General features: G+C 34.5%; 1 protein-coding gene across 3 annotated transcripts; it reads left to right on the forward strand.

Moving 5' to 3' along the window:
* Positions 1-10816: 10816 nt before the first annotated feature.
* On the forward strand, positions 10817-23929 carry SAC3C (SAC3/GANP/Nin1/mts3/eIF-3 p25 family). Of its 3 annotated transcripts, none has more exons than XM_086422373.1 (9): positions 10817-11141; positions 13878-13978; positions 15392-15613; positions 17734-17955; positions 18072-18157; positions 21328-21424; positions 22087-22167; positions 22250-22404; positions 23700-23929. In XM_086422373.1, the coding sequence occupies exons 1-9, from the start codon at positions 10922-10924 to the stop codon at positions 23728-23730; spliced, it is 1215 nt and encodes a 404-aa protein (XP_086278499.1). In that variant the 5' UTR covers positions 10817-10921; the 3' UTR covers positions 23731-23929. The 3 variants fall into 3 exon arrangements, with proteins under 3 accessions (XP_086278499.1, XP_086278500.1, XP_086278498.1); XM_086422372.1 differs by having other exon boundaries at positions 10819-11141; positions 22075-22167; XM_086422374.1 differs by lacking the exon at positions 23700-23929 and having other exon boundaries at positions 22075-22167; positions 22250-22408.
* The last annotated feature ends 692 nt before the right edge of the window (positions 23930-24621 follow it).

The raw sequence follows: 24621 nt of genomic DNA on the forward strand, positions 1-24621 counted from the left end.
CTAAACTGTTTGACATTGCTCCCTAACACGAGCCTAAACTGTTTGACAATGCTCCCCAACACGAGTCTAAACTGTTTGATAATGCTCCCCAGCACGAGCCTAAACTGTTTAACAATGCTCCCCAACACGAGCCTAAACTATTTGACATTGCTCCCCAGCACGAGCCTAAACTGTTTGACAATGCTCCTCAGCACGAGCCTAAACTGTTCCTCAGCACGAGCCTAAACTGTTTGACAATGCTCCCCAGCACGAGCCTAAACTGTTTGATAATGCTCATTATCGTACGAACTTAAACTACATGATACTCTTGACCCGCATGAGTTAAAACTGTGAACGGTTCAAAAAAATCCATTATGTTCAATAATGCTATAGCGTTGGAGATTAGCCAATTGACGTTTGTCAGTCAGTTGACGTTGTCCACTCCTTAGCATTACTAATGAACAGTTGCTTTAAAGATTGGCCAATCGACTGGACAAATGACTCGTCGCATGGTTATTTTGTGTGAACAAATCTTATGTCAAGTCATTCTTCGCATGGTTATTTTGTGTGAACAAATCTTATGTCAAGTCATTCTTCTAGCCAATTGACGTTTGTCAACTAGTTGACGTTGTCCACTTTTAAGCACTACTGATGGTCATCTGCTTTAGAGATTGGCTAACTAGTTGGACAAATAGCTCGTCGCATGGTTCTTCTGTATGAACAAATCTCGCATCAAGTGATTCTGCAAGCCAATTGACGTTTGTCAGCCAGTTGACGTTGTCCACTCCTAAACATTACTGATGAACAGTTGCTTTAAAGATTGGCCAACCGACTGGACAAATGACTCGTCGTATGGTTATTTTGTGTCAACAAATCTTATGTCAAGTCATTCTTCTAGTTAATTGACGTTGTCCACTCTTAAGCACTACTGATGGTCAGCTACTTTAGAGATTGACCAACTAGTTGGACAAATAGATCGTCGCATGGTTCTTCTGTATGAACAAATCTCGCATCAAGTGATTCTGCAAGCCAATTGACGTTTGTCAGCCAGTTGACGTTGTCCACTCCTAAGCATTATTGATGAACAGTTGCTTTAAAGATTGGCCAACCGACTGGACAAATGACTTGTCGCATGGTTATTTTGTGTGAACAAATCTTATGTCAAGTCATTTTTCTAGCCAATTGACGTTTGTCAACTAGTTGACATAGTCCATTCTTAAGCACTACTGATGGTCAGCTGCTTTAGAGATTGGCCAACTAGTTGGACAAATAGCTCGTCGCATGGTTTTTCTGCTTGAACAAATCCGGCGTCAAGTGATTTTTCTAGTCAATTGACGTTTGTCAACTAGTTAACATTGTCCACTCTTAAGCACTAATGATAAACTACTACTTTAGAGCTTGACCAACTAGTTGGACAAATAGATCGTCGTATGGATCTTCTACGTATACAAATCTGGAGTCTTGTGAATTCTACAAGCCAATTGACGTTTGTCAGCCAGTTGACGTTGTCACCTCCTAAGTACTACTGATGAATAGCTATGCTAGAGATTGACCAACTAGCTGGACAAAGAGTTCGTCGCATGGTTCTTCTACTTGAACAAATCCTGCTTCAAGTGATTTTTTCTAGCCAATTGACGTTTGTCAGCCAGTTGACGTTGTCACCTCCTAAGCACTATTGATGAACAGTTATGCTAGAGATTGGCCAACTAACTGGACAAAGAGTTCGTCGCATAGTTCTTCTGCTTGAACAAATCCTGCTTCAAGTGATTTTTCTAGCCAATTGACGTTTGTCAGCCAGTTGACGTTGTCACCTCCTAAGCACTACTGATGAACAGCTATGCTAGAGATTGGCCAACTAGCTAGACAAAGAGTTCATCGCATGGTTCTTCTACGGGTATATCTCTCTTCACGCAACTTTTTTGACAAGTCAACAATGTTCACCCCAAGCATGACTAACAAGTTTAAGTCATTATAAAAAATTAGCGGACAAGCACCATTTCCTAATAACTTGATCAATGCACCCTGTTGCAAGTCGTCATGTATAAAAAGGGAGATTCAAGGAGCTTAGTTCCTTGAAAATAGGTCGGCTCTTAGATACGCTAATACTGTCGTCTTCGTTATCTTCTCATCTGACAAGCAACTCGCCCAAACCTCGCTGCTGCCATTGATGTGGATAGTTAGTAAAAATTTTTAAAAGAAAGAAGATGAACAGAAGAAGAATTCTTCTTGAAAAAAATATGTTGTTGTTTGAAACGAAAAAGAAAAGAGTTTCGTTGAATTAAAAAAAAAAAAAAAAAAATTTCAATCGATTTACAGCAGCTGCGTTTTTTTTAGGAGAAGAGTTCTTCTTGAAAACGACTGCGGCTCTTTGAAGCGAAGTGAAAGAACGGCAATGAACAAAAGATTTGTTCGATCGGATTCTATAGGTACCAAAATTTTGGTGCTCTGTTTTCTTTTAGAAGAGAAGTCTTTTAATATTGGTTAAAAAAAATTGAGACTCCTTTCCCAAACGTCGTTCAAAAAAAAAAAAGAGAGGAGAAGAGAAAAAAGAGAGTGGTGTACGTGTGTGCATCTGTGTATGCCGACAGCAGTCCCTATTTTCAAAAAAATATATATAGAGAGAAAGAGAGAGAGCAGAAGAATACCTATACGTGGCTGCAATTAGGACGTGAGTGGATACACCTGTTGTGAAGATCGCTCCAACGAAAATAATAGCTTAAAAAAAAAAAGAGGAGAATGAAATAAATAGGCAACAAGAAGTGGAATTGGAAAAGGAGTAGGAAAGAAGAGGTGAAAGAGGAGTGGGATTCTACGTGGCTGAACGCAGTAGAGGCGTGAAGAAGGAGTACAGAGACGTGAAAAAAAAATCAGTAAAAAAAAAAAGGATAGTAAGCTAGGCTTACTAACTTAGTAAGATTCAAATCTTACTTAAGCAATTTTGCTCACCTTATGGCCCAATACATCTAAAGCCAAATCATTGCCCACATTGAAAGTGGTGGAGGTGGCCCAATACATCTAAAGCCCAAATTGAAAGTAGTGGAGGTGAGAAGTACGTGCCTCTTTTGATAGCTGGAATGGTATAAAAAAAAAAACAAAAAGTCAATAAAGAAACATTTTAATGGGTTTTTAAAAAATAAGAACTCAAGGGCTTTGATTGCATACTTCTCATGTACGTGGCATACCCAACCTTAGAGGATTAAGTAATTGGGTGCAAATAACATTTTAATGGGCTTAAGTGAATCTAAGTCCAATTCTTATATGACACGTACCTATTACCAAAGCAATTTTCTAAGCTAAATTTGTGATGGGCCCTAACCTTCTAAGTGTAGGGTCCGAACTCCAAACTATTTGTTTCAATGAGACTCCGTCATCATTCCTTATCAAATATATCTCATGAAAAAATAAAAAAATCAATCAATAGAAAAGTTTATTTTTATCAAATCATGGTGAATACAGTTAAGGACACATTGTCGTTATCTACGCATCCGACAATGTATCCTTGAGGGGGCATTTGTAGACATCAAAATTGAACTGGGTCTTCGTTATTTTTCAAATTAATGAAAATCCCTTAAATTAAAATTGGGCCCATAAATTTAAATTGGGACCATTGGTTGGAACAAGTCACATATGATTTGGATTTGGGCTTTCGCAGATAAAACCCATGATCTAAATAAAATTCAAGTGATCCACACATTAAATATTAGGCCCTACACCCAAAAAATGAGTTCGGCTTGGTAATGATCCATAGAATCCTTAAAATGGAATTTGGACAAATGTAGCCTTTTAAACAAATCAATTAAACCTATTTAAGTTGGGGTATAATTGGAAAGCTAAATTATTTTAAGTCTATAAATACAAGAGCCTCTCTCATTGAGAGGGGATCTGGATCACTTTCTCTCAGAAGACAGAAGCTCTTCCTCTAGAGAAGAAGAAGCTCTCAAGCCCTCCTCTAGAGACAAAGCAAGGTTCTTCAGAGATCCGGACTCCGACTAAAGAGAAGATTAAGCACAAAACCCTTCTCTGAAAGTCAAGAAAACCTTCTCAACTGATAAAGCGCAAAGCCCGGAGAGAAGAAAATCTACAGAAGCCTCTACAGAAGATCAAGCACAAAGCGAAGCCAACGTTAAAACATCATTCTCAGTCGATAAAACATGAAGCCCGGAGAGAAAAAAAGTTACATACATCGTCATCACTATTTTGTACTTGACTGTTAATCAGAGGAAACACTGAGATCTATATCTACTTTTCATCAAAAATCAATAAAATCATTTTCGATTATTTTTTCACGGATCTCGAGTTAGATCTGTAAAAATTTATTGTCGACAGATCTTAAATCATATTATACAAGATTCATAAATAATATAAACTTATTTATGAGCTAAGTGTGAAAGTCACCAAAGGTGTACCAGACTTATAATAATGACAGCTTGTGAGGGAAAATTACCTCTTAGGCTCAAAGTTAACAAGACAAATTAGTAGGCAAGTATAAACAAAATATTTTCCACTGAGCATAGATTAGGAGGGACATATTTGTTAAATGGTCTTTCCAACCTAATTCATTGTTCAGAACCCTACCCAAAGCTGCAGATTCTATTCATTCCAATATTTTTTTTATTTATTAGTATACAATTTTATCTAAAAAAAATTGACTCTAATTTTATGCACTTAAAATGTTGAGGCCATGATTACTTTTTTGTAAAGTATTCATTGAAGAAAGCAAGGTCGGACAAGATGACCTACCAAGCGCAAGCAAGTACAACAGTTCTTATCTCTTGTAATACAACACACCCCTTCCCAATTCACTACAAAATCTTCAAACCTTACACCCCTAAGTTCTTTGAATACTTACGACAACAAAAACAATAGCCCTAGAATTGAGAATCCGACGATTTTCCTTCGTCAATGTGCCTATTGCACTACCACCAAAGATCCCAACAGATTGTGTAGTGCGTAATGCTCCATTATTCAATAGCATAAAACTGAATGTTATGTGTAGTCAGTGTCAAAATTGGGTATTTTGGTTGGACACCACTTCACCACACACACACACACACACAAAAATGATCGTAAAACCTCTTTCACATCCCCATGTCCCTCCAGCATGAGTACCACCAGGAGATTTAACGGAGCAACTTTACAAGTAAAAGAACCTTTGATTTACTTGTTATTCCTCTTGATTAATCACAGATTGATGGTTTTTATTTTTATTTTTATTAAGTTCTAAGCTTATTTTATCAGGTCAAAACAACAAGTAAATAGTAACATGGAAGGATTAAAATAATGGGACTATCACATTCAAACATTGGGGATAAGAATTAAATTTGTTCTAAGCAGTAAAAGATTATGGGAAATACCCCGTAAGACATTATCAGAGGGAACCCCAAACTCTGAAAACCAAAGAGAATCACATATCTAACAATAATAATCAAACCAAATAGAATGATATGAAATAAACTAAAGCAATAAGCATATTCTTTAATTCAAGAATTGCAAATCAAAATTTTGTGTTCAACATTCTACAACTACAAAGCTCTAGATTATACTCACAGTTGAACAACTATATTTCGTATCTTTAGCAATGATGGCTCCATGATAAATGTTAAGTAGATTTGGAATTTCATCCATATTCTTAATCACTTAGGTCTCCAAGAACTTCTTCTCAGTGAGCGTAAATGCCCATACAATTTTCCTATCCTTCTTAAGCAAAGACTTTGATTTCAAAAGCTTCAAAACCACATACCTTGGTCGAATTCTTGTATCCAACCCATACATAAGAAGCCTTGGATTTGATAATATGTTCGACGGCTCTAACTTCATAGTGTTCACACAGAAATCCATAGCATTCTTGATCTTCTCCTCTGAAACTCCTATAACAACCGAACCTCTCTTAAAAGCATAAATAACTTCTTCTTCAGAGAACCCCACACTCTTAAACACCTCCAATTTCCTTTCCAAAGTCGATTAGCTCATAGAAAGCCTCGTGCGAATAGCTTGTAGAAACGAAGCAACTTTCGGTTTGAAGCCCCATTTTTTAAGAGTTTCGACAACAATAACCATCCGACATACCTTTTGCATCAAAACTCTAGGATGGGTCTTTATCAAATTCGATATATTAGAAATGGGTACTCCTTGAATGATCAAAAGAGTGACATTTGGTTCCACAGTTTTTTTGAGATCATAACTTAACAACCATTTCGAACGCCTAATCATTGAAATTACTTCGTCGTTGGTCTTGACGAATGTCATGAGGAAATCTAAACATGGTTTTAAGTGATTGCTCTGTTGGAAATAATTATGAATCTGATTTATTGAAACAATGAATTATAAGCAATATTATAATGTAAATAATTCGATGAAATTGGAAGAACTTATCGGTGACTGAGGCACGAAGAAGCCGCTGTCCTTAAAACCAATTTCACCTCCTTAGGATTGAATCCTCAGTGCAATCAGTTCTGGCGTTTGATTTCCAAGATTCAACAGTCACTGTCTGCTAACCGTGTACTGGAAAATAACAGATCTACAACGAACTCGATTAGATCAAATTTTTCACAAGTAGCAAGATTTGTATTCGGAGAGAACATAAAATTTGAAATCAGAGAAGAAGAGAGATCAGAAAAATACAAACCAACGATTGAGATTAAATAAAAGTTTAGCAAAAACGGGCCTATCACGCGCACCCACGTGAGGCTTAAATCCCGAAATCTGCACCCCTCCCTTGCGCGCGCATCGTATGTGTACACGCGCACTAAGGGTTTCCGACGGGTTGGCCCCAAACTCAATGGGCTGCAGTCCCACAGTGCCTTGGGCCCCCATGTGCGCGTGAGGCCCAGTCTCTATCTCTCTCACACTCAAGCATTAAAGAGAAAGGGAACATAAATAAGTTGAGAACTTTCCTTGTATTTACCCGATGTGGGACTAAAGAAATAAGAGATGTTTTTACAACTTTTAAAACCAATAAAGTAAAGTAAAACAAAAAAGGAAAAAGAAAAGAGTTCTTTTATGTTTCATCTAAAAAGGAAAGTACTACTTTTTACAATAAAACACTCAAGAGGTCTTGAGTTCAAAACTTATTCTCAACAATAAATGAATGAAATATTATATGAAAATTAAACTATGAATTTTACAAAATACTCAAACTTCTACGAAAAATGGTTGGATTAGAGAGTATTAGCTCCAAAAGATTCGAACCCGAGAAGCCCATATCTAAGAGGAACTCAATCTTGGGTTTGAGGTTTTCATCTACTCTAGAGTGGAGGATCAAAGGGAGCTTTGTGATGAGTTCAGCAATGTGGGTATTAGATAAACCATGAGATTTGAAGAAATTGAGAATAGAGTCGTGTTTGTTTGGATTGTTTTCATCCAGATTTAGCATTTTGGATTTTGAGAGAGCAATTTGTAGTGGGAACCCACATGAGTTTATGAGGTATTGAGTTGTGAAAGAGATTGGTGGTGGTGTTGGTGAGGTTGTTGTGAATGATTTGAGAGATTTTGGGGTTCCAAGTAAATGGAGTCGAATTAATCTTTTATATAAAATACGAGACATCTTAGGCTCAGAAAATTAAAATTAGGAAACTAAATGAACAAATTTTCTCAATTTTTTTGTTCGAGTTGAGGAAGATTGTTACCTGTTTGAGCTTTGTGATCACATTCTCCACTTTCAGAGAGAGAGAGAGAGAGAGAGAGTGTGTGTGTGTGTGTGTGTTTTAGGGTGGGATTGAAGAGTACGAGAGAGCAGCTGTAAGAAAGAGGTTTTAGTTGAGACTCGTCCCCATGTTTTGAAGCCGATGACATTAATCCCTAGGCCTCGGTCTTGTTTTATTGACTAAAAAATTACCTAAATATCCTTTTGACCTTATCTTCAACGTGTAGAAGAAAACTACGGTCACAATTTAGGGGTGGCAATCTAAACAAGGTTGAACACAATTCGAAAATGACACGAAATTATTAAATAAGTCATGTTTAGGTTAGGGACGTCCATCTGCTTAACCTATTTTAACATATTTCATTATTATTTCATTAACATATCATTTTAAATTAGATTAACATGTAAGATATCTCAACTATCAACAATTATTTTAGGATATTTTATGAGAGTTATTATTGCTATACCAACTTTTACTGATGGCACACCAATTCATATGTAATTCATAAAAAAATGCACATGGTTGGTACAACATTTATAAAAGTGGTGTGGTAATAGTAATTCTCTATTTTAATTAGTCTTTTTTTACTAGAATTTTGTATAACTTTTTCATAATAAAATTTTATAGAATATAAAAGAAGTTTTAAGATAATTTTCAAATAATTAATTATTGAGATTTTAGTTTTGGAAAGAAAAATACTTTCCTAGCTAGATTGTTTTATCTTGTGGCAATAAAAAACACGACCCAATGCTACTATGATATACAAGATAAAATTTTAAGAATTTTGCTTTTTTTTTTTTTTCAAAAATACTTAATTTATGTTGGAAGATATTTATTTATTGGTTTTGTGACTTTATTTTTTGTAATGGTGTTCTATTTTTTGTGGAGGAAATGAAACTTATTCTTCCACTTAAGATTATAATTTTATTGAATGGGTTACACGGGTGGGTCTGGGTCAGGTTACTTATTTAATAAATGTGTTAGGTTTTAGTTTAAGTTTTTTACACTATTATTAAATGGGTTGAATTTGAGTAGGTTAAATTTTTAGACCTCTACCTCAACACGACATGACTTGACCCATTGCCACCTCTAACCACAATGAGTCAGAAACAGATCCTTTGTAGCTAATTATTTTTGTAGCTCTTTGTAACTATTATCAATGATTGAGAGTGTGCTGCGTCATTAAGATGGTTACATCCAATTGTTTTAATTTAAGAGTTTAAGGACCGTCCATTTTCAAACACTCGATTTAAGGAAGAAAAAAACAAATTTTTTTTTTTTTTTTCAAATTTGACCTACTACATGACTAGAAGAGGACTAAGTTGTTATTTTCTTCAATGTGATGTTTTATGGACTCGTAAAACAAGAGGGGATAAAATACCTAGATTGAAGATGAGGGGATAAAATTTTACATTAAAAGTAGAAGATGATGGGTTCTAAAGGTAAGATTGAAGATGACGGCATTTTGATCATTTTACATTAGTCTCATATGAAAAATCAAACTCAAGGCTAGGAAGAGGGGTAAGTTCTTATATTATAAGAAGGGGGGAATTTTTATATTATAATGTTGTGATATTATAATATTTGAGATCCCCTATGTTTTCAAGTTGATGAAGATGACATGTCCCTTTGAGCCTCGAACCCATTGTTCTTTGATAGGTTAATTAAAATGACCTTCAAACTCACATCTTCAACCTATAATAAAAGGCTTTTGATTTTTCTTCTTAAAATTAGTCATCTTCAACTATTCAAAATCAATTATTATCAATCTTAAGATTCTACCTATTTCAACCTTCAAATCTTAGGGCGAGATAGAATTTTTGGGGAAGTAAAAAATAATGGAATTTTAAATAAAAAAATTTAGAATTTTCTACAAAGGATTTATGGGAGGACGTAAACTATGGATTGAATATAAGGTTGACAAAAATTAAAATAATAAATTTACCATATTGAAGAGCTAGCCATATAACCGATTTTGAAAAGAAGAAAATTCAAGGGTTTTGGATATAAGTTGAAGAAAAGGGCATTCAGGTGATTTAGCAGTAGTAAATAAGAGAAGACTGAGAGGGTCTTCATTTTGAATGCACAAGGGATATCTCAAATATTCACCAAAATGTGAAGGTGGTATGCCTAAATCACCCTGTAAATGTGAGTATCATTCTCTAATGAGAAAATTATTTAATAGACCTTATGGGAGGGCCGCATTTCTAAATGTACCCTGAGCTTTGTGACACTAATGTATTTTAACAACTTAGTAAAATCTTTCTTTCTTAATATTGCTTGCCCTAATAAAATCAGGAGCTCAAATCGATGAAATTGGCATTTAAAGCATCAAGAACAACAAATCAATTATCAATCATAACGATTTAAATTATTAATCTCCACGATTCATGTTCAAACATCAAGGTCAATCTCAACAATTTGAATGTTGATCTCGAGGATTCATGTACAACTGTATAGAGATCTCGAAAAGTGTAAAATGTTAATTTCAATTATTTAAATTCTTGATCTCAATAATTTGAATTATCAATCTCAACAATTGAAATGGGATTAGCAGCGTAAGAAAAAAAACATGGACATTTAGCAGAAAAATTCCATAGGTTTATAGAAATGGTAAAAATGACCATTTTTTTAAATACTCAAAATAGGGCTATTATGGAGCAGTATATCTATATGTCTCAGGATATGCAACTATACTTCCCCACAAAAAAGTATATCCCAAGGGAACCATGTATCCCGAGTTGTACAGATCTACAACTCCTTTAGAGTGGTGATAATCTGACTACGCCACGTGACACACTCAATCGACTCTCTTGACATGACAAGTTCGAAAATCGTAGATCTATATACCTCGGGATACAAAATCACACTTCCTCATAAAAAATGCATCCTGAGGTGTACATGTCTAAGGTTTTCTGAACTTATCATGTCAGGAGAGTCGATTGAGTATGCCATGTGGTGTAGTCAGATTATCACAACCCTAAAGAAACCTAGATATGTACACCTCGGGATACATAGTTCCCTTGGGATACACTTTTTTTAATGGGAAAGTATGATTGTGTATCTTGAGACGTACATATATACCGCTCGACAATTTGTTAGGACAGGAGAGTGTGCCACGTGGAGTAGTCAGGTTATCACGATTAAAAAAAAAAAAAAGAGGCCTAGTAATTTTCCCAAAAATTAGGGGGGATATATAGAGTTCCTCCCACAGAGTGCGATTAGTAATTTTCCTTAAAAGTTAGTTGGTCAAAGAAGAGCGAGAGTATCAGCTGCTTCGTTTCATCTGAGAAGCAGAGATGGAGAGGAGAAGCAGCAGAGATGGGAGAGAATTAGGGTTTCAGAGAGCGAGAAAACATGCTTCTTCTTCTTCTTCATCTTCATCTTCGAGACCTCTTCGATCGAATAATTTGAATTCGAAGCACAATCAACACGAAGACGAACGTACAGTCGAAGCTCCCCAAGATTCATCATCAACTGGTTCTTCGATTGTAGGAACTTGCCTCGATATGTGCCCAGGTTTTAATTTTTCTCCATAATTTTTTTTTGGCATAGCGAATCGTTCTCAAAAACTGTTAAAAAAAACACATAATCGATAGAATTAATGTTTTTTTTTTGTGTGTGTGTGTGTGTAAATAAGTCCATGCTAATTGATGTTCATATTTAACATCATTTTGTTTGAAATTCGCAAATCTGTTTAATTAATCAAAATCAAGCTATTTGAATCTTCATATATATATATATATATATATATATATATATATATTTGTGCTAAAAATAGCATTTTTGTGTAGAGATATACAGTTAATTTTTGGATGCAAACATGGTGATTCAATAAACCTTAGATTTACTTATTTTTTGGATGCAAACATGGTTATTTTTTTTGGGTACAAGTTTTGTGCATTATGTGTTAACGAACAAAATGCAAATAAGATGTTAAAGAATGGCTTACGCAGGGTGACTTTGAAAGGACAGTTCCCATAGATACCATTCATACATGGGGAGGTGCGAATCGCAGAATTTTCAGAATCCCTTATCTCCAACAGCCCATGTCATCGCCACCTGTGTATAACTGGTGTCTCCTTATAAGAAACCTATTGAATGAAGATATTTTGTAAGAAATAATGCATTTTGTAACGGAGTCAACCAAAAAACTTTCTCACAAAGAATGCAATTTTTAAATTGATACATTTTCTTATTAAGTCCTCGCAATGAAGGTGCATTCAAACACCATGTTAACACATTGGTGATTTAGTGTGGCAAAGTGTGTTATTCCATACTAGAAGGTGGTACGTTGATGTAGGACATCTACCTGATGTAGAACATATTGCTTTTGATTTTCTAGAGAAAATGGACCATAAAAAAGGTGAAGAGAAGAGAATTTTCATGGCCGAATCAACCCATCTAGATCTAGCCGAGTTGACTTAGTTTGACCGAGTCAACTCGGTTTGACCAGGTTGGGTCCATAGTCAGCCCAATTTTGATTTCAGACATATGTCTTTAGGTTATTTCAATTTTTAAATAATTTAGAAGTTGTTTAGTTAGTTTCTATTTAAACTTTAGGAAGTTTCTATTTGTTTTTAAATTTCTATTTTTGTCTACGTTCATTTTTATTTTTTGGACTATAATTAGAAGTTCTTAGAAGTGTCCAACATTGAGTTATGATAGGTTTACAAAGTTGTTATTATGTTAAAGATAGATTAGAAAGTTACTTTTTAGTATTTTAGAAGGTTTCTAAGTTATTATGATGAAGTTATCTATATAAGGAGCTTTAAATACGAATTTTGAGATAGCAATTCATCTAATAAATTTCCAATTTTGCTATTTCTCTTGTTTTAATTTATTTCCCTGGTTTTCCCTTCTTTTCCAGAATTGAATCTATTTGATTCAAACTGGTTTTGTGTGTTCCATTGAACACAATCTCTCTATTGATTCACTCATTTCTATTACATCACATGTGCAAACACACTTGTATAAAAAGGGCTTATTTGGTATTTAAAATATTGATTAAAGGGATTTTGAAGATTACAAGTATAAAATTATACTTTTGTAATTTTGAAAACTAAGCATCTTGATTAGGCGGCCATGTGTTGCAATTTTCTTCGTTCTTACCAAACTGACTTTTATTATATTAAATTTTAAATATAAAAGTGGGGGCATTTATGACCACCCAGATTTTGCTGTCGAACCACTTCCACTATGCATTCTCTCATTATCATGGTAAAGATTTGCGTATGTGTCTTGATGGGGTGTCAATGGGCCAGGCCGTATTGCTATCCTGGCCTTTCTGATGGGACCTACCTGTATTTGTATTAATATCTACTAGGTGGTATGTGCAAACATACATGTATCAAAAGTAGGGCTTAAATTGGGCCGGATATGAGTGTGTCCATATCCATATCCAATTTTTTTAAATTCGGATTCATATATGGATCCAAATCTGACTCGGATCATACTAACTAAGACGATATTCAAACCATTTTACTTTTATTAAAATCATATCATTTTAAATAAAATTCTTAAAATGTGACTAAATAGTGACTTGAACTCAAGACCTCTCCATTTTGAAAAGAGAGGCCTTGACCACTACACCCAACTATTGTTGGTTGATAAAAGATGATTTAAAAAATATAAGAATACAACTTGCAAAATAATATATCATTCAGATCTTGGTGGATCCGACTCGGGTCAAGGGACATCAACCCATATCCGAACCATACTTTAATTTGGATATACTTGATGAAACCAAACTTGCTAAATTCGGCTTCGGATTCGGATCACTTGGATTTCGGATAAAATCCGTACCATTTTAAGCCCTAATCAAAAGGGCTTACCTGTAATTTAAAACATTGGTTAAAGGGTTTTTGAATGTTAGCACAATAGAAAGATACTTTTGTGATTTTGAAAACGAAGCGACATGATTGGTTTGCAATTTTGTTGGTTTTTACCAAAATGACCCCGATTATATTAAATTTAAAAATATAAAAGTGGGAACATTTATGGCCACTCAAATTTTGGTGTCGAACCACTTCTACTCCACCTTCTCTCATTATAGCAGTAAAGATATCTAGGCAGCTTATAAGTTATTATTGCCACCAAATACTTCTTAACTGAAATATTTTATAGATGAAGGGTACCTTATATTCCATTACATATTGACATGCTGACTATGGATGTTTGTGTAGCAGTTTTGATGATTCTTGATCTGAATCTAGAAAATGTTTATTTATATGTCTTTTTCTATTTAATGTATAGTCAAAGAAAGGGCTCAACGGGAGCGGCTTCGGGATTTATCAGTGTTTGAGAGGTTGAATGGGAATCCTGGAAGAACATCTCCAAGCCTTGCTGTGAAGAAGGTAAAGCTATAAATGTCCTTTACTTAATGTAACTTTTCCTCGAGTAAAATTGGTTTCCTTGTCATAAATGATGGGTTTGGGGTTATTACTGGCATTATTGATTTGAAAAGAAGATGTCATGCAGGACATTGATGAAAATTAAGTTGCTCATGACTAATCTTTCCCAATGCCAATTGGTGCATTGCTAAATGAAGAATGCATCATCTCCCAAAAAAACCATTCATAAACCTAAGGATACTAAACTAGGATTGTAGGAGAGAAGATCCACTCTCTAAGTCATTAGAAAACATCGAATGACATTTATCTCTTCTAAACTCATTAAGATATCAGTATATATGGTTACCCAAAACATGCTCAAAGTCTCAATCACCTTATATCAAAACATTAAATTCTTGAGATCCCCAATTACATATACCGTTTGAACAGTAACAAATAGCAATTATAAGTAGAAGTATGAAAAAAGAAGTTGCAGGATTTTGGATAGTAATTATGCTGTGGAGGTATTTCCCCTTCATTTCGGCCTTGTTTGTCCTTAATCTTCTGTTTTTTTAGCTTTGCTCACTGCTTCTAATCCACACAGTGTGCTTAGCAGTCCTCCTTATGTTGGACAGATTTCAGAAGGACCTGACAATCAAGAGAATACATGTTATCTTTTAGAGATTTATAGGAATAAAATGTTAGGGATTTGCAAGAAAAATGTGTCCCTAGAAAAAAGTGCCAATCCCAATCCTCTCTTCGCTGCTGCACCACTGGATAATCTTGATTCTCAGAATCACATTAGCCTCAATCACCATGTACATTGCACACTGCATTTTTTCCGCTTTTATTGGTCCCATGCCATTGTAAATTAAAGCTGTTGGATCTGAAAAGATCTATGGTTAAAAAAATGAGTGAACATATGAGTCCCTTTTGATGAGTCTATGGATCCCGACCCTATATATAGATTACTTATATAAAAAAAAAAAATTTATGTATATATTACACGCATTTATAATGAGGATAATAAAATAGTTGAGACACCTAACGATTTGATTGTCAAGTTTTCAATCATTGTGAATGTAATGGAAAATTTCTTGAAAAAGTAGGATTATGTAAGTAAAAGCCGATATAAGACAAGAACATTATGTACAATATGTGATCATTTATAAAATTCTTAAAAGAACAAGAAAATAAATTAATGCGTATATTTATAGTCAAAATATCAAAGTAGTCAATTCACCTATCAATTTACATTCTCTCATATTTGTTTTATTGCTACCTCTTTTTTTTTTTCTTCAATTGTTTTATTGCTACATAAACTTTTAGTCTGATGATTGTAATAAAGAGGTTGAAAAATATGTATTGTTGCACACTTTACTAGGTATTTTAGTGCTATTATTGTAGAAAGCAATTCACCTTTCATTTGTGTACTAGTTTTGCAGAACTATATCTACCATGAGCATCCAACCATCAGATGTGCGACCTCTCCAAGTATTGGAAGACACGTTAACCTACTTATTCAGCCTATTGGATTCTTTGGAACATCCTTTTGAATTGGTTCATGACTTCGTCTTCGATAGGACCAGGGCTATACGACAAGATCTTAGCATGCAGAACATCATTAACGATCAAGCGATTCACATGTATGAGGAAATGGTACGTCTTACTTGCTGAAACTTTTTATCTTTTTGTTTATAAGCACTTTTTGTATATGAATAATGCTGAAGTGACCTCAAGATTGTACCTCATATCGCACACCCTAACGTGAAAGTGTGTAGGAACCATATATACTTTTCATCGAGATACGAGTCAAAAAGCATCTATGGTTCCTACACACTTTCACATCAGGATGTGTGATATGAGGTACAATCTTGAGGTCAATCCAGCATGACTCTTTGTATATATCAAATACGCCATGCAAGAGCATATTTCTGTTTTATTTCGCCAAAAAAAAAAAGAGAGCATATTTCTTTCCCACCCCGGTAAATAATAGGAAATGTTTTCTAAGAGGAAATGGTATGGCATTGTGCAAGATATTTTGTGTCAACAGCCAAAAGGGAGTCTACCCACTTGATTGTCCTTTCTAGATATAAAAGTACTATCATATTATTACAAACCCATTTAGAATATCAATTATGTCCAAAATGATGGCCTTTGTGGCCCAAGAGATTTAAGAGTAGTTTCTTCCATTGTTCTAATAATAGCTTGAGCATGTCCTGAAAAAATCACCTTTGAGCTGTCAATCTAGTTTGCCCTTTGTCATGGCTCTCTCAATCTAAAAGTCTATGCTTAATCAAATTAAAAAACAAACAAAACTCGTAGAAGATTTCTATTCGGGTGGAGAAATATAACCCTTACTTGCTTCTTGTATTGCATAATTGTCTGTTGTTGAACCTACATGGGGCTGCATTGATGCACGACGGTGATGCCTAACCTAGGATGATGAATCTGGGACCAAGTTAATCATTACAAGCAAAGATTACATAATCAAAAGCTCATGCAACCATAAGTTACTAAGAAAAACTAGGGGGGTTTGGACCGAAAGAAATAACAGGGTGTTCAATAGTAAGAGTAGAAGCTCTCACGGTGGTTTTTTGGAGATCTTGGGCCTATTGTACCATTGGTCAAAACAAAACATAGACTTTGTTGGGAATACTTTTGAAGATTTTGTTTTTAGATGGAACACTTTTTTGTGATTTTTGATTTTTTTCCTTGTTTGGTTTCTTTTAGAGGCCATCTCGGCCTCCTTGATTGTTGTTTCTCTCCTTTTTATTAATATATTACAATTATCAAAAAAAAAAAAAAACTAGTAAGCAATTAAACTAGGTTCTAGGGCAATCATGATCTTACAATAAAAATCCTTCAAAGTGCTCGAATGAAGAAGATAAGGGCTTAAAACGGGTCAGGTTCGGTCCGGATATGAGTGTGTCTATATTAATATCCGATTTTTTTAATCCGGATACATATCCGGATCTGAATCAGACACGGATCATACTAGCTAAGACCATATCCGAACCATTTTACTTTCATTAAAACTATATCTGGATTCGATCCAACCGAATTATTTGATTCGTGTCAGATAATGTCAACCTGTTTAAGATTATTTCAAATAAAATAATCTTAAACAACCTCTTCGTTATTAAAATGTGAGTTGAACACAAGACCTCTTCATTTTGGAGAGAGGCCTTGATCACTACACACAACCATGGTTGGTTGATGAAAGATGACTTAAAAAATATAACAATACAACTTGCAAAGTAATATATCATTCGGATCTTGGTGGATATAGGGATGGAATTGAATCTAACCTGGATCCGACTCAGGTCATGAGACATCAAACCATATCCGAACCATATTTTAATTCGGATAAACTTGATGAAACCAAACCTGCTAAATTTGGATTCGGATCACTCGGATTTCGGATAAAAATCCATACCATTTTAAGCCCTAAAGAAGATTGATTTTCCTCTAGCTTAGGGACCAATCACCAACTCACTTACGGCCTCCAAACACACTAAAAAAAAATATAAAATTAGAATTTATCCTAAATCTAAGCAAATCTGGCCATGTAAGCCTATGATGTCCTCTTCATGCATTCTTACGCACTGCAGTGCTTTTTATTGTTGTTTTACACATGTTTCTACCGATACTAATTCAAATTTTACTTCACAGCCATTATTTAGAAACTTCAAGCCAATCTAAGCGATGACACATAAATGTATAAAACAGTTACAAGCTTCATCTTATGGCGTGAGTACTCTTATTTTGCTGTACAGGTCAAATTCCATATTATATCCCACTACAAGCTTCCCAGATGTAGTGATAATCCAAATATTTCTTCTATGCACTACCTGAACATGGAGCAGCTCTCGAAATCCCTCATGTCTCTTTATGATTTGTATAATGCCAATGGAAGGTCCAAGTCTGTAAACAAGAATGAAGCTGAGTTCAGTTCATTTTATGTTCTTCTTCATCTGGGTTCTAAAAGCCAATCAACGGTCTATCTCTGGCTTCCTTGCTGCGTTGCTGCTTGATTCCTCTTGTTTATTATGAAATCATGCCCTCAGGTTTGTGTCCTGATTATATTTACTTCAGCATAACTTTCTATCACCAGGTGGAATCACTTTCATTGTGGTTTCGGCGCCTGGCTACTCCCATAATTAAGTCAAAGGAAATGTGCTTCGCTCGGAGAGTATTAAGGTAACATCAAATCATTTCAGATTTTATTTGATTAATATTTCAAAAACCAAACTGAAATTTTGCTCAAATGGTTGGATCGGGTTCAATTTGGTTTGACTGATTTACCATTTTTTTTTTATATTTTAATATTTAAAAATAAGAAATTAAATAAAAAAAGAAAATTTATGGGCTTTTTCGTGAATCGATGGGAAAAAACATTTGTGTTCTAAAAATTTATGGACTTTTTGTGTTTTTAGTGAAAACATTCCATTTTCTTCAAATCTACAAGTTTTTCAACTTTTTTCTTCAAAAATCCTAATACTTAGAAATAATATTTTATTTTTGTATTACAATCGAACCGTTGATTTTAGTTGTAGATTAGTTCTAGAAGAAGAAGAGAAACTAGAGAAAAGATTATTTGAGATTAGATTTAATCAGTCATTCTCCCATTATTTATATATTAACTACTCAAAATTACATACTAGTCGTCATAATACTAGAAATTTAGACCTCCTCTAACATACTCAAAATATCAAGCTTGGTTATTTCTATACTCCCCCTCAAGTGGGGCATAGATATCAATCATGCCCAACTTGCTAAGAGCTTCAATCAATTTCAATACTTGCTAGTTGATCTTTAGATTCCCCATAAGGAAGACACATAATTCGAAACTCCACTTTTTCTCTAATAAAGTGTCTATCAATCTCAATGTGCTTTGTATGGTCGTATTGAATCAGATTGAGAGATATACTGAAAATCTAAAGGAGGATTCATGTATACTTCTTCTAGTTTTTCATTTAGGAAAGCGTTCTTCATATTTAACAGATGTAAATGCCAAGATAAATTTGTAGCAAGGGATAACAACACTCTAATAATGTTCATCTTGGCTATAAGTGCAAATGTTTCTATATAATCAATCCTTTGGATTTGAGTATACCCCTTTTACTATGAGTCTTGTCTTTTGTACCTTTTCATTGTGCCATATGTTCTGTACTTTATGGTAAAAACCCACTTGCAGTACACTGGTTCTTTTCCTTCTGGTAAAGTTACTATTTTTCAAGTATAGTTTTTTAATAGAGCATCTATTTCTTCTTGGATTGCGTTTTTCCATTTAGGAGTTCTCAAGGTTTTTACAACACTTTGAGGAACGGGAATAGAGGAAATCAAAGACACAAAGACATGATATGCATGGGATAATGAAGAATAGGAGATGTGGTTAGAAATAGGGCACACAGTGCAAGAGCGTGTTCCCTTACGTTAGGCAATATGAATATCAAGATTAGAAGAATTAATAGGAGCAACAAAAGAACTATTACCTGGCGTTGGGGAGTTTAACTAGTTGGTGTGATTAGCTAGAGTCTCTTACTGGATTGTCTTATGACGACGAGAGTAAACTTGTAACCCTTTTCTTTTGTCAATTGACTCTTCAAACAAAGGCACAAAAGATGAAGGATTACATATGTCAGTTGGTAGAGGAGTTACAACTAGTAAAGGCAAGGAATTATGATTATGCCACTCTTCCATACTCATCATCACCCCCTGAAGAGAAGCAGTCGAACGAAAGTATGGAGTAGACTAAAAAAAGTGACATTCCTGATGCCATATTGTTTTCCAGTAGATGGATCCAAACACTTGTATCCTTTTTGAGTCAATGAGTATCCCAAGAAGATACCTTGAATAGCCTTAGCAACTAACTTCGTACGATTAGGACCAAGAATATGGATGAAGCAGAGACAACCAAAAACACGAAGAGGCAAATGAAAGAGAGAATGACCTAAAACTAACAGTTGAAGGGGAGACTGAAAATAGAGGATTCGGGATGGCATACGATTGATAAGGTATGTAGTTGTAAGTAGAACATCATCCCAAAACTTCTTGGGAACAAACATGGACAGATACATCCCTCGAACTACTTTAAAAGATGGAGATTATTTCTTTCTGCTGCACCAATTTGTTGTGATGTGTAAACGCAGGAACTTTGATGAACAATCTCATGTTCTACAAAGTACTATTTCAGATTGCCTTCAAAGTATTCTTGAGCATTATCCGATCTGAAATTTTTTATGGATTTGTCAAACTAAGTTTGAATCATTTTGTGGAATAATTTTATCTATATTGGAACTTCATCTCTAGTGTGAATCAAGTAGGTCTAAGTATATCTACTGTAATCATCCACAAAAGAAATAAAATATCGGTATCCATACATCAATGTGTACAATTGTGAAAATGGAAGATCTTTTATTACTTGGATAAAGTTGAAATAGTTTTGGATAAAAAAAAAACGAATAGAAAAAAAAAGTGGGGGGGGGGGGGGGGGGGTGGCAGAGATAAACCTAGAGAGCTATTTTTCTCGCCAACACTTTCAATACTAGTCCTAATCAAGTGAAACCACTTCCATAGTGTAGAGAAATTTGAGAATGACTAGACCCATCAAACAAATCAGATCAAAACCCCCTAGAAGATCAGACGATTCACATTTTCAAATCTGGATTTTTTTTTTTTTTTGAAAAATCAAGAAATAACCTTCAAAAGTTCATTGAAAAATTTCGCAAAAAATACTAAAAATCCCCATATATAATTGTGAAAATAACCATGTATTTTTCAACCCCCATCTTACTGAAGTCAGCAATTGTGCTAGTGACGTCAGCAGATCTGCTCTTCTTTGTTTGAAAAAAAATTGGGAGTTTCTCTTCTATGAATTGGAGCTCTGATATCAAGTTGTATCTTAGTTCTAGAAGAAGAGAAAAGAGAGAAACTAGAGAAAAGATTATCTGAGATTAGAGTTAATCAGCCTTTCTCCTATTATTTATATATTAACTATTCCGAATTACAAACTAGTCCTCATAATACTAGAAATTAGTTAGACCTCCTATAACATACTCAAAATATCAAACTTAGCTATTTCTACAATTTAAAAAAACAAAATCGATGGTTCATTATGAAGTACTGGTTCAAAGTGTACCAGACTGATATGTTTTAAAAATCAGGTCAGATCCGATCGGACCCTCCGTTCAGTCTGATTTTTAAAACAATGAATTTGATGGTCATGTCTCTTCTCTAGATAATTCATTTAAGTTTCTAGGTTTCATTTATGTTGGAAAGTGAATAATAAATCCAGTATTGCTTTATTAGTGTCAAATCTAGTTTTTTTTCTTCTGCTTTTGTAAATCTTTGTTAATTTTTTAAAACAGGTTCTTCAGAATAGGCAATTACAAGGGCTTCTTAAGTACCACGGCAGCAGAGGCATCGTATCTTCAGTACTGCCTTATGGATCCTTTTATTAATGAGGTTGTTCAATATATATCTTTCATGGGTTAAATAGAGTCTCACCAAGTGCATTAGTAGTGCTTGTTTCATTTTTCAGATTTGACTGCACATCACCGGTCTCATGGATACACTCCATCAATGTTTTTCTCTTTTAGTTTGTTTTTTCTTCTTGAAAAACTTTAATGCAAGGAGATTGTTTTTTCAAATTTATTTACTTCATTTTGAGTTCCTGTTTTCTTTTTTGGATTCTGTTTGGGGAATGCTAATAACTTATTGCTTCCTCGAGTAGCCAGATGTTTGACTTTTCTATTGTATAGCTTCTTTTTATGGGCTAGGGAGTCATAAAAGAAAAATTTTCTGATCTTCTCATGCTTGTTAGACGAGTCTAGTTGTAATTTTGGTTGTCCCTAAGCAGCTTTTATATATATATTACATTATTAATTGTCAATCATTTTTATGTCTCATTCTTAGAAAAAAAAAAAAAAAAACTGTTGTAGGATGGATCACTATTGTGGTTGAATGCCTTTTTTAGTAGGTTGTGGTTTATTGTCGGGATTGCTGTTTTCTGTCTCCCTTTCCGTGCTCATAATTTATTGATATATTGCCTCAATTTCTTATTTTTTTTGGTAATTAAAATGATATTTTCTTGTTTCTCCCGTTACTTGTAAAAGGTTCGTCTACAGGCGGTATCTTGCATCAATTATAGCGGCTACAAGCTTCACCCTTACCCACTATCACACCTCTCCAAACTTTTAATGATGAAGGTACAATTTTCACCAAATGGAGGGATACTTACTGATAATGGCATATTGAAATTTGATTCAAACCTACTTTTGGACCTTTTAGGAGTCAGATTTGGAGTCCTTGTGCAACACATGTGGGCTTGAAATCACCACGGACGAAACTGGAAATAAACTCTTACCCGTGAAGCAAACAGGTTTCTGTCAACCCAAAGAGGGGTTCCAAAACTACACCTTCTTGGGTTTGGAAAAATTACAAAGGTAACCTGAATTCCCATACTTACGTTTGACATCCATCATCTTCAGTCGGCTAAATTTTTAAACGACGTAAATGCTGATTTGAAAAGAACAGTGATAATATGACGCTCCCCTCTGACAAATGCCCCCATCACAGAACCATAGACCAAATGCCATACACTAGAAAAAGAGTTATGGTTCTGCGTATCCTGAGGCAAATAATCTATGGTTCTGTGATGGGGGCGTCATATTATCACGACTCATTTGAAAAAATTACCTTCTTGCACAAACATTAAAGTATCATTCAATGATATGTGGAGTGTTTTCACAATCTTATATACATGGAGTGAATTAAGTCCATTATCTTTAGTCATTCTTGTGGAGTAATGATTAATGTGTTTTTTTTTGCGTCTTTCAGCATTTTCAAATTTCAGTTTTTGATAGAAGAAATAGGATTCCACCATCAAGTTATTCATAATATGTCCACAACCATTACTTAAAATCCTATAATGGAGGAGACTTTTCCATACGCTGGCAATGTTGAAATGGATATTTCTCTATGTAACAATGATACAAACATGTATGTTGGTATCCAATAGATCCAGGTGTCTAACACGACACCTTCAAGAAACCCACAAGACAAGTCCATACACAAGTGTTATGATGCAATATTGTAGTCATATCTATGTCGGATAATTTATAATCCAAAATAAAGATAAGTTGAGAAATATATGAAAAAGTTAAAGAATATTTGATCATTGGTTGGCTCTGTCAAGGTCATTTTGTTTGAATGGGTTTTAAGATCTTTGTGCATAATTTTTTTCTGTACTTATTTGTGAGTGAAAATATTTTTGACCTCCAAAACTTCAAAATTCTGTCTTATGGTTGATTCTATTCCTGATGGGAACCCAATCTTTTCTATCTGTTTCAAGTTTTGGCTATATTCTCCTGTTAGTTTTTGGTTTTGGGCTATCATGCCTTCATCTTATAGGTGACCCACTGTTTGAAAGGTCCCGAGAGTGATTTGGTTAGCGGCATATGGCAAATTGGTTCTATTTGGGCTGATGGATCTGGGTTTTGACGTATTGGGTAGTCTTTGTTTGAGAAGATGGTTATATTGATTATGGTTCGAAGTTTCATTCTGTTTTGGATGTTTCAATGAAACATTGACCCTGAAATATTGAATGTTTTTGGTGTATCTTGGAATGTTTTGGTTGAAACCATATCTGTTTTTCTTCTCACCTGAAATATTGCCTTGAGACAAGATTTTAAACCATAGATGGTGATTACAGTTAAAGTGCTCCTTTTATATGTTGCAGGCAAGCTACAATGAAGGACTTGATAGGCTAAATGAGTGAAGCAAAGAACCAGAACACAAGTTTTGGAAGTAATTGTTTGACTCGCTATTTAATGGTGATATCGGTTTCCTTTCCTCGTAGAAATCTGTATTATAAAAAGCATATATATATTGGGATACACGTAATCCCAACGGTTGTGGACAAGTCATTTCAATCTTTTTGAAAGAAGCAAACAGGCCTTTCTGATTTTATTTTTTTGGGTTAGTCCCCCATTGAAGACGGAGTCAAGGGGAGAATATATCACCATTTTGACTTTCTAGGTATCTAAAACTAAAATGTAAACCGAACCTAGAGGAATATCTCAAATTACCCATCGATAATAAATTTTATTTTCTCATAAGAATAAAGCATAGGGAGTTTCAAAGATCGTTTGAGACCGAGACATATTGTCCGAGTTGTCTCGGTGTCAGGCATGAACAAGACGGACGCATAAGCCCCATTTTTAGAATGAGATTTAATATCTCATATTCATTTTTTTAAGTTTTGGACGAGATGTTTCAAATATATCGAAAAACTCGTCTGAGACTAGGCATCAGGCAGGCATGGATGAGACGAGACGTGAAATCGAGTTTAGGGACACAGAACTAGCTCAACTTCATTTAAAATTTGGTCTTTAAAAAATACTTCACAAGAAAAGAAGGATTTACTATATTTGAAATTCGATGATAAAAAGAATGTTCAAGAAGGCATCAAAGTTTGTTCTTGCAATTTTAATTAGTGAATCTAACTGAAAAATTGGAACGCAAATATAATTCCCACAAAAAAATTACTATCTTGATTTTTCTGTATATATAAAAGGGGAAAAAAAAAAACACACACACATAAAAATGTGCCACTTAACTAATTGGTAAGCATAGTCATAAAATTCTTTGAATTATTAAAA

Source organism: Akebia trifoliata, chromosome 14 (genome assembly GCF_017979445.1).
Source record: "Akebia trifoliata isolate Shusen 1 chromosome 14, ASM1797944v1, whole genome shotgun sequence".
Lineage (NCBI taxonomy): Eukaryota > Viridiplantae > Streptophyta > Magnoliopsida > Ranunculales > Lardizabalaceae > Akebia > Akebia trifoliata.

What these genes read in the sequence shown, in the direction of transcription:
- SAC3C (XM_086422372.1), top strand. Translation starts at nt 10,922, where the DNA reads ATGGAGAGGAGAAGCAGCAGAGATGGGAGAGAATTAGGGTTTCAGAGA. An exon ending in TTCACATGTATGAGGAAATG is followed by an intron (nt 15,614 to 17,733) that starts GTACGTCTTACT and finishes TTTGCTGTACAG; the next exon opens with GTCAAATTCCATATTATATC. An exon ending in GTTCTAAAAGCCAATCAACG is followed by an intron (nt 17,956 to 18,071) that starts GTCTATCTCTGG and finishes TTCTATCACCAG; the next exon opens with GTGGAATCACTTTCATTGTG.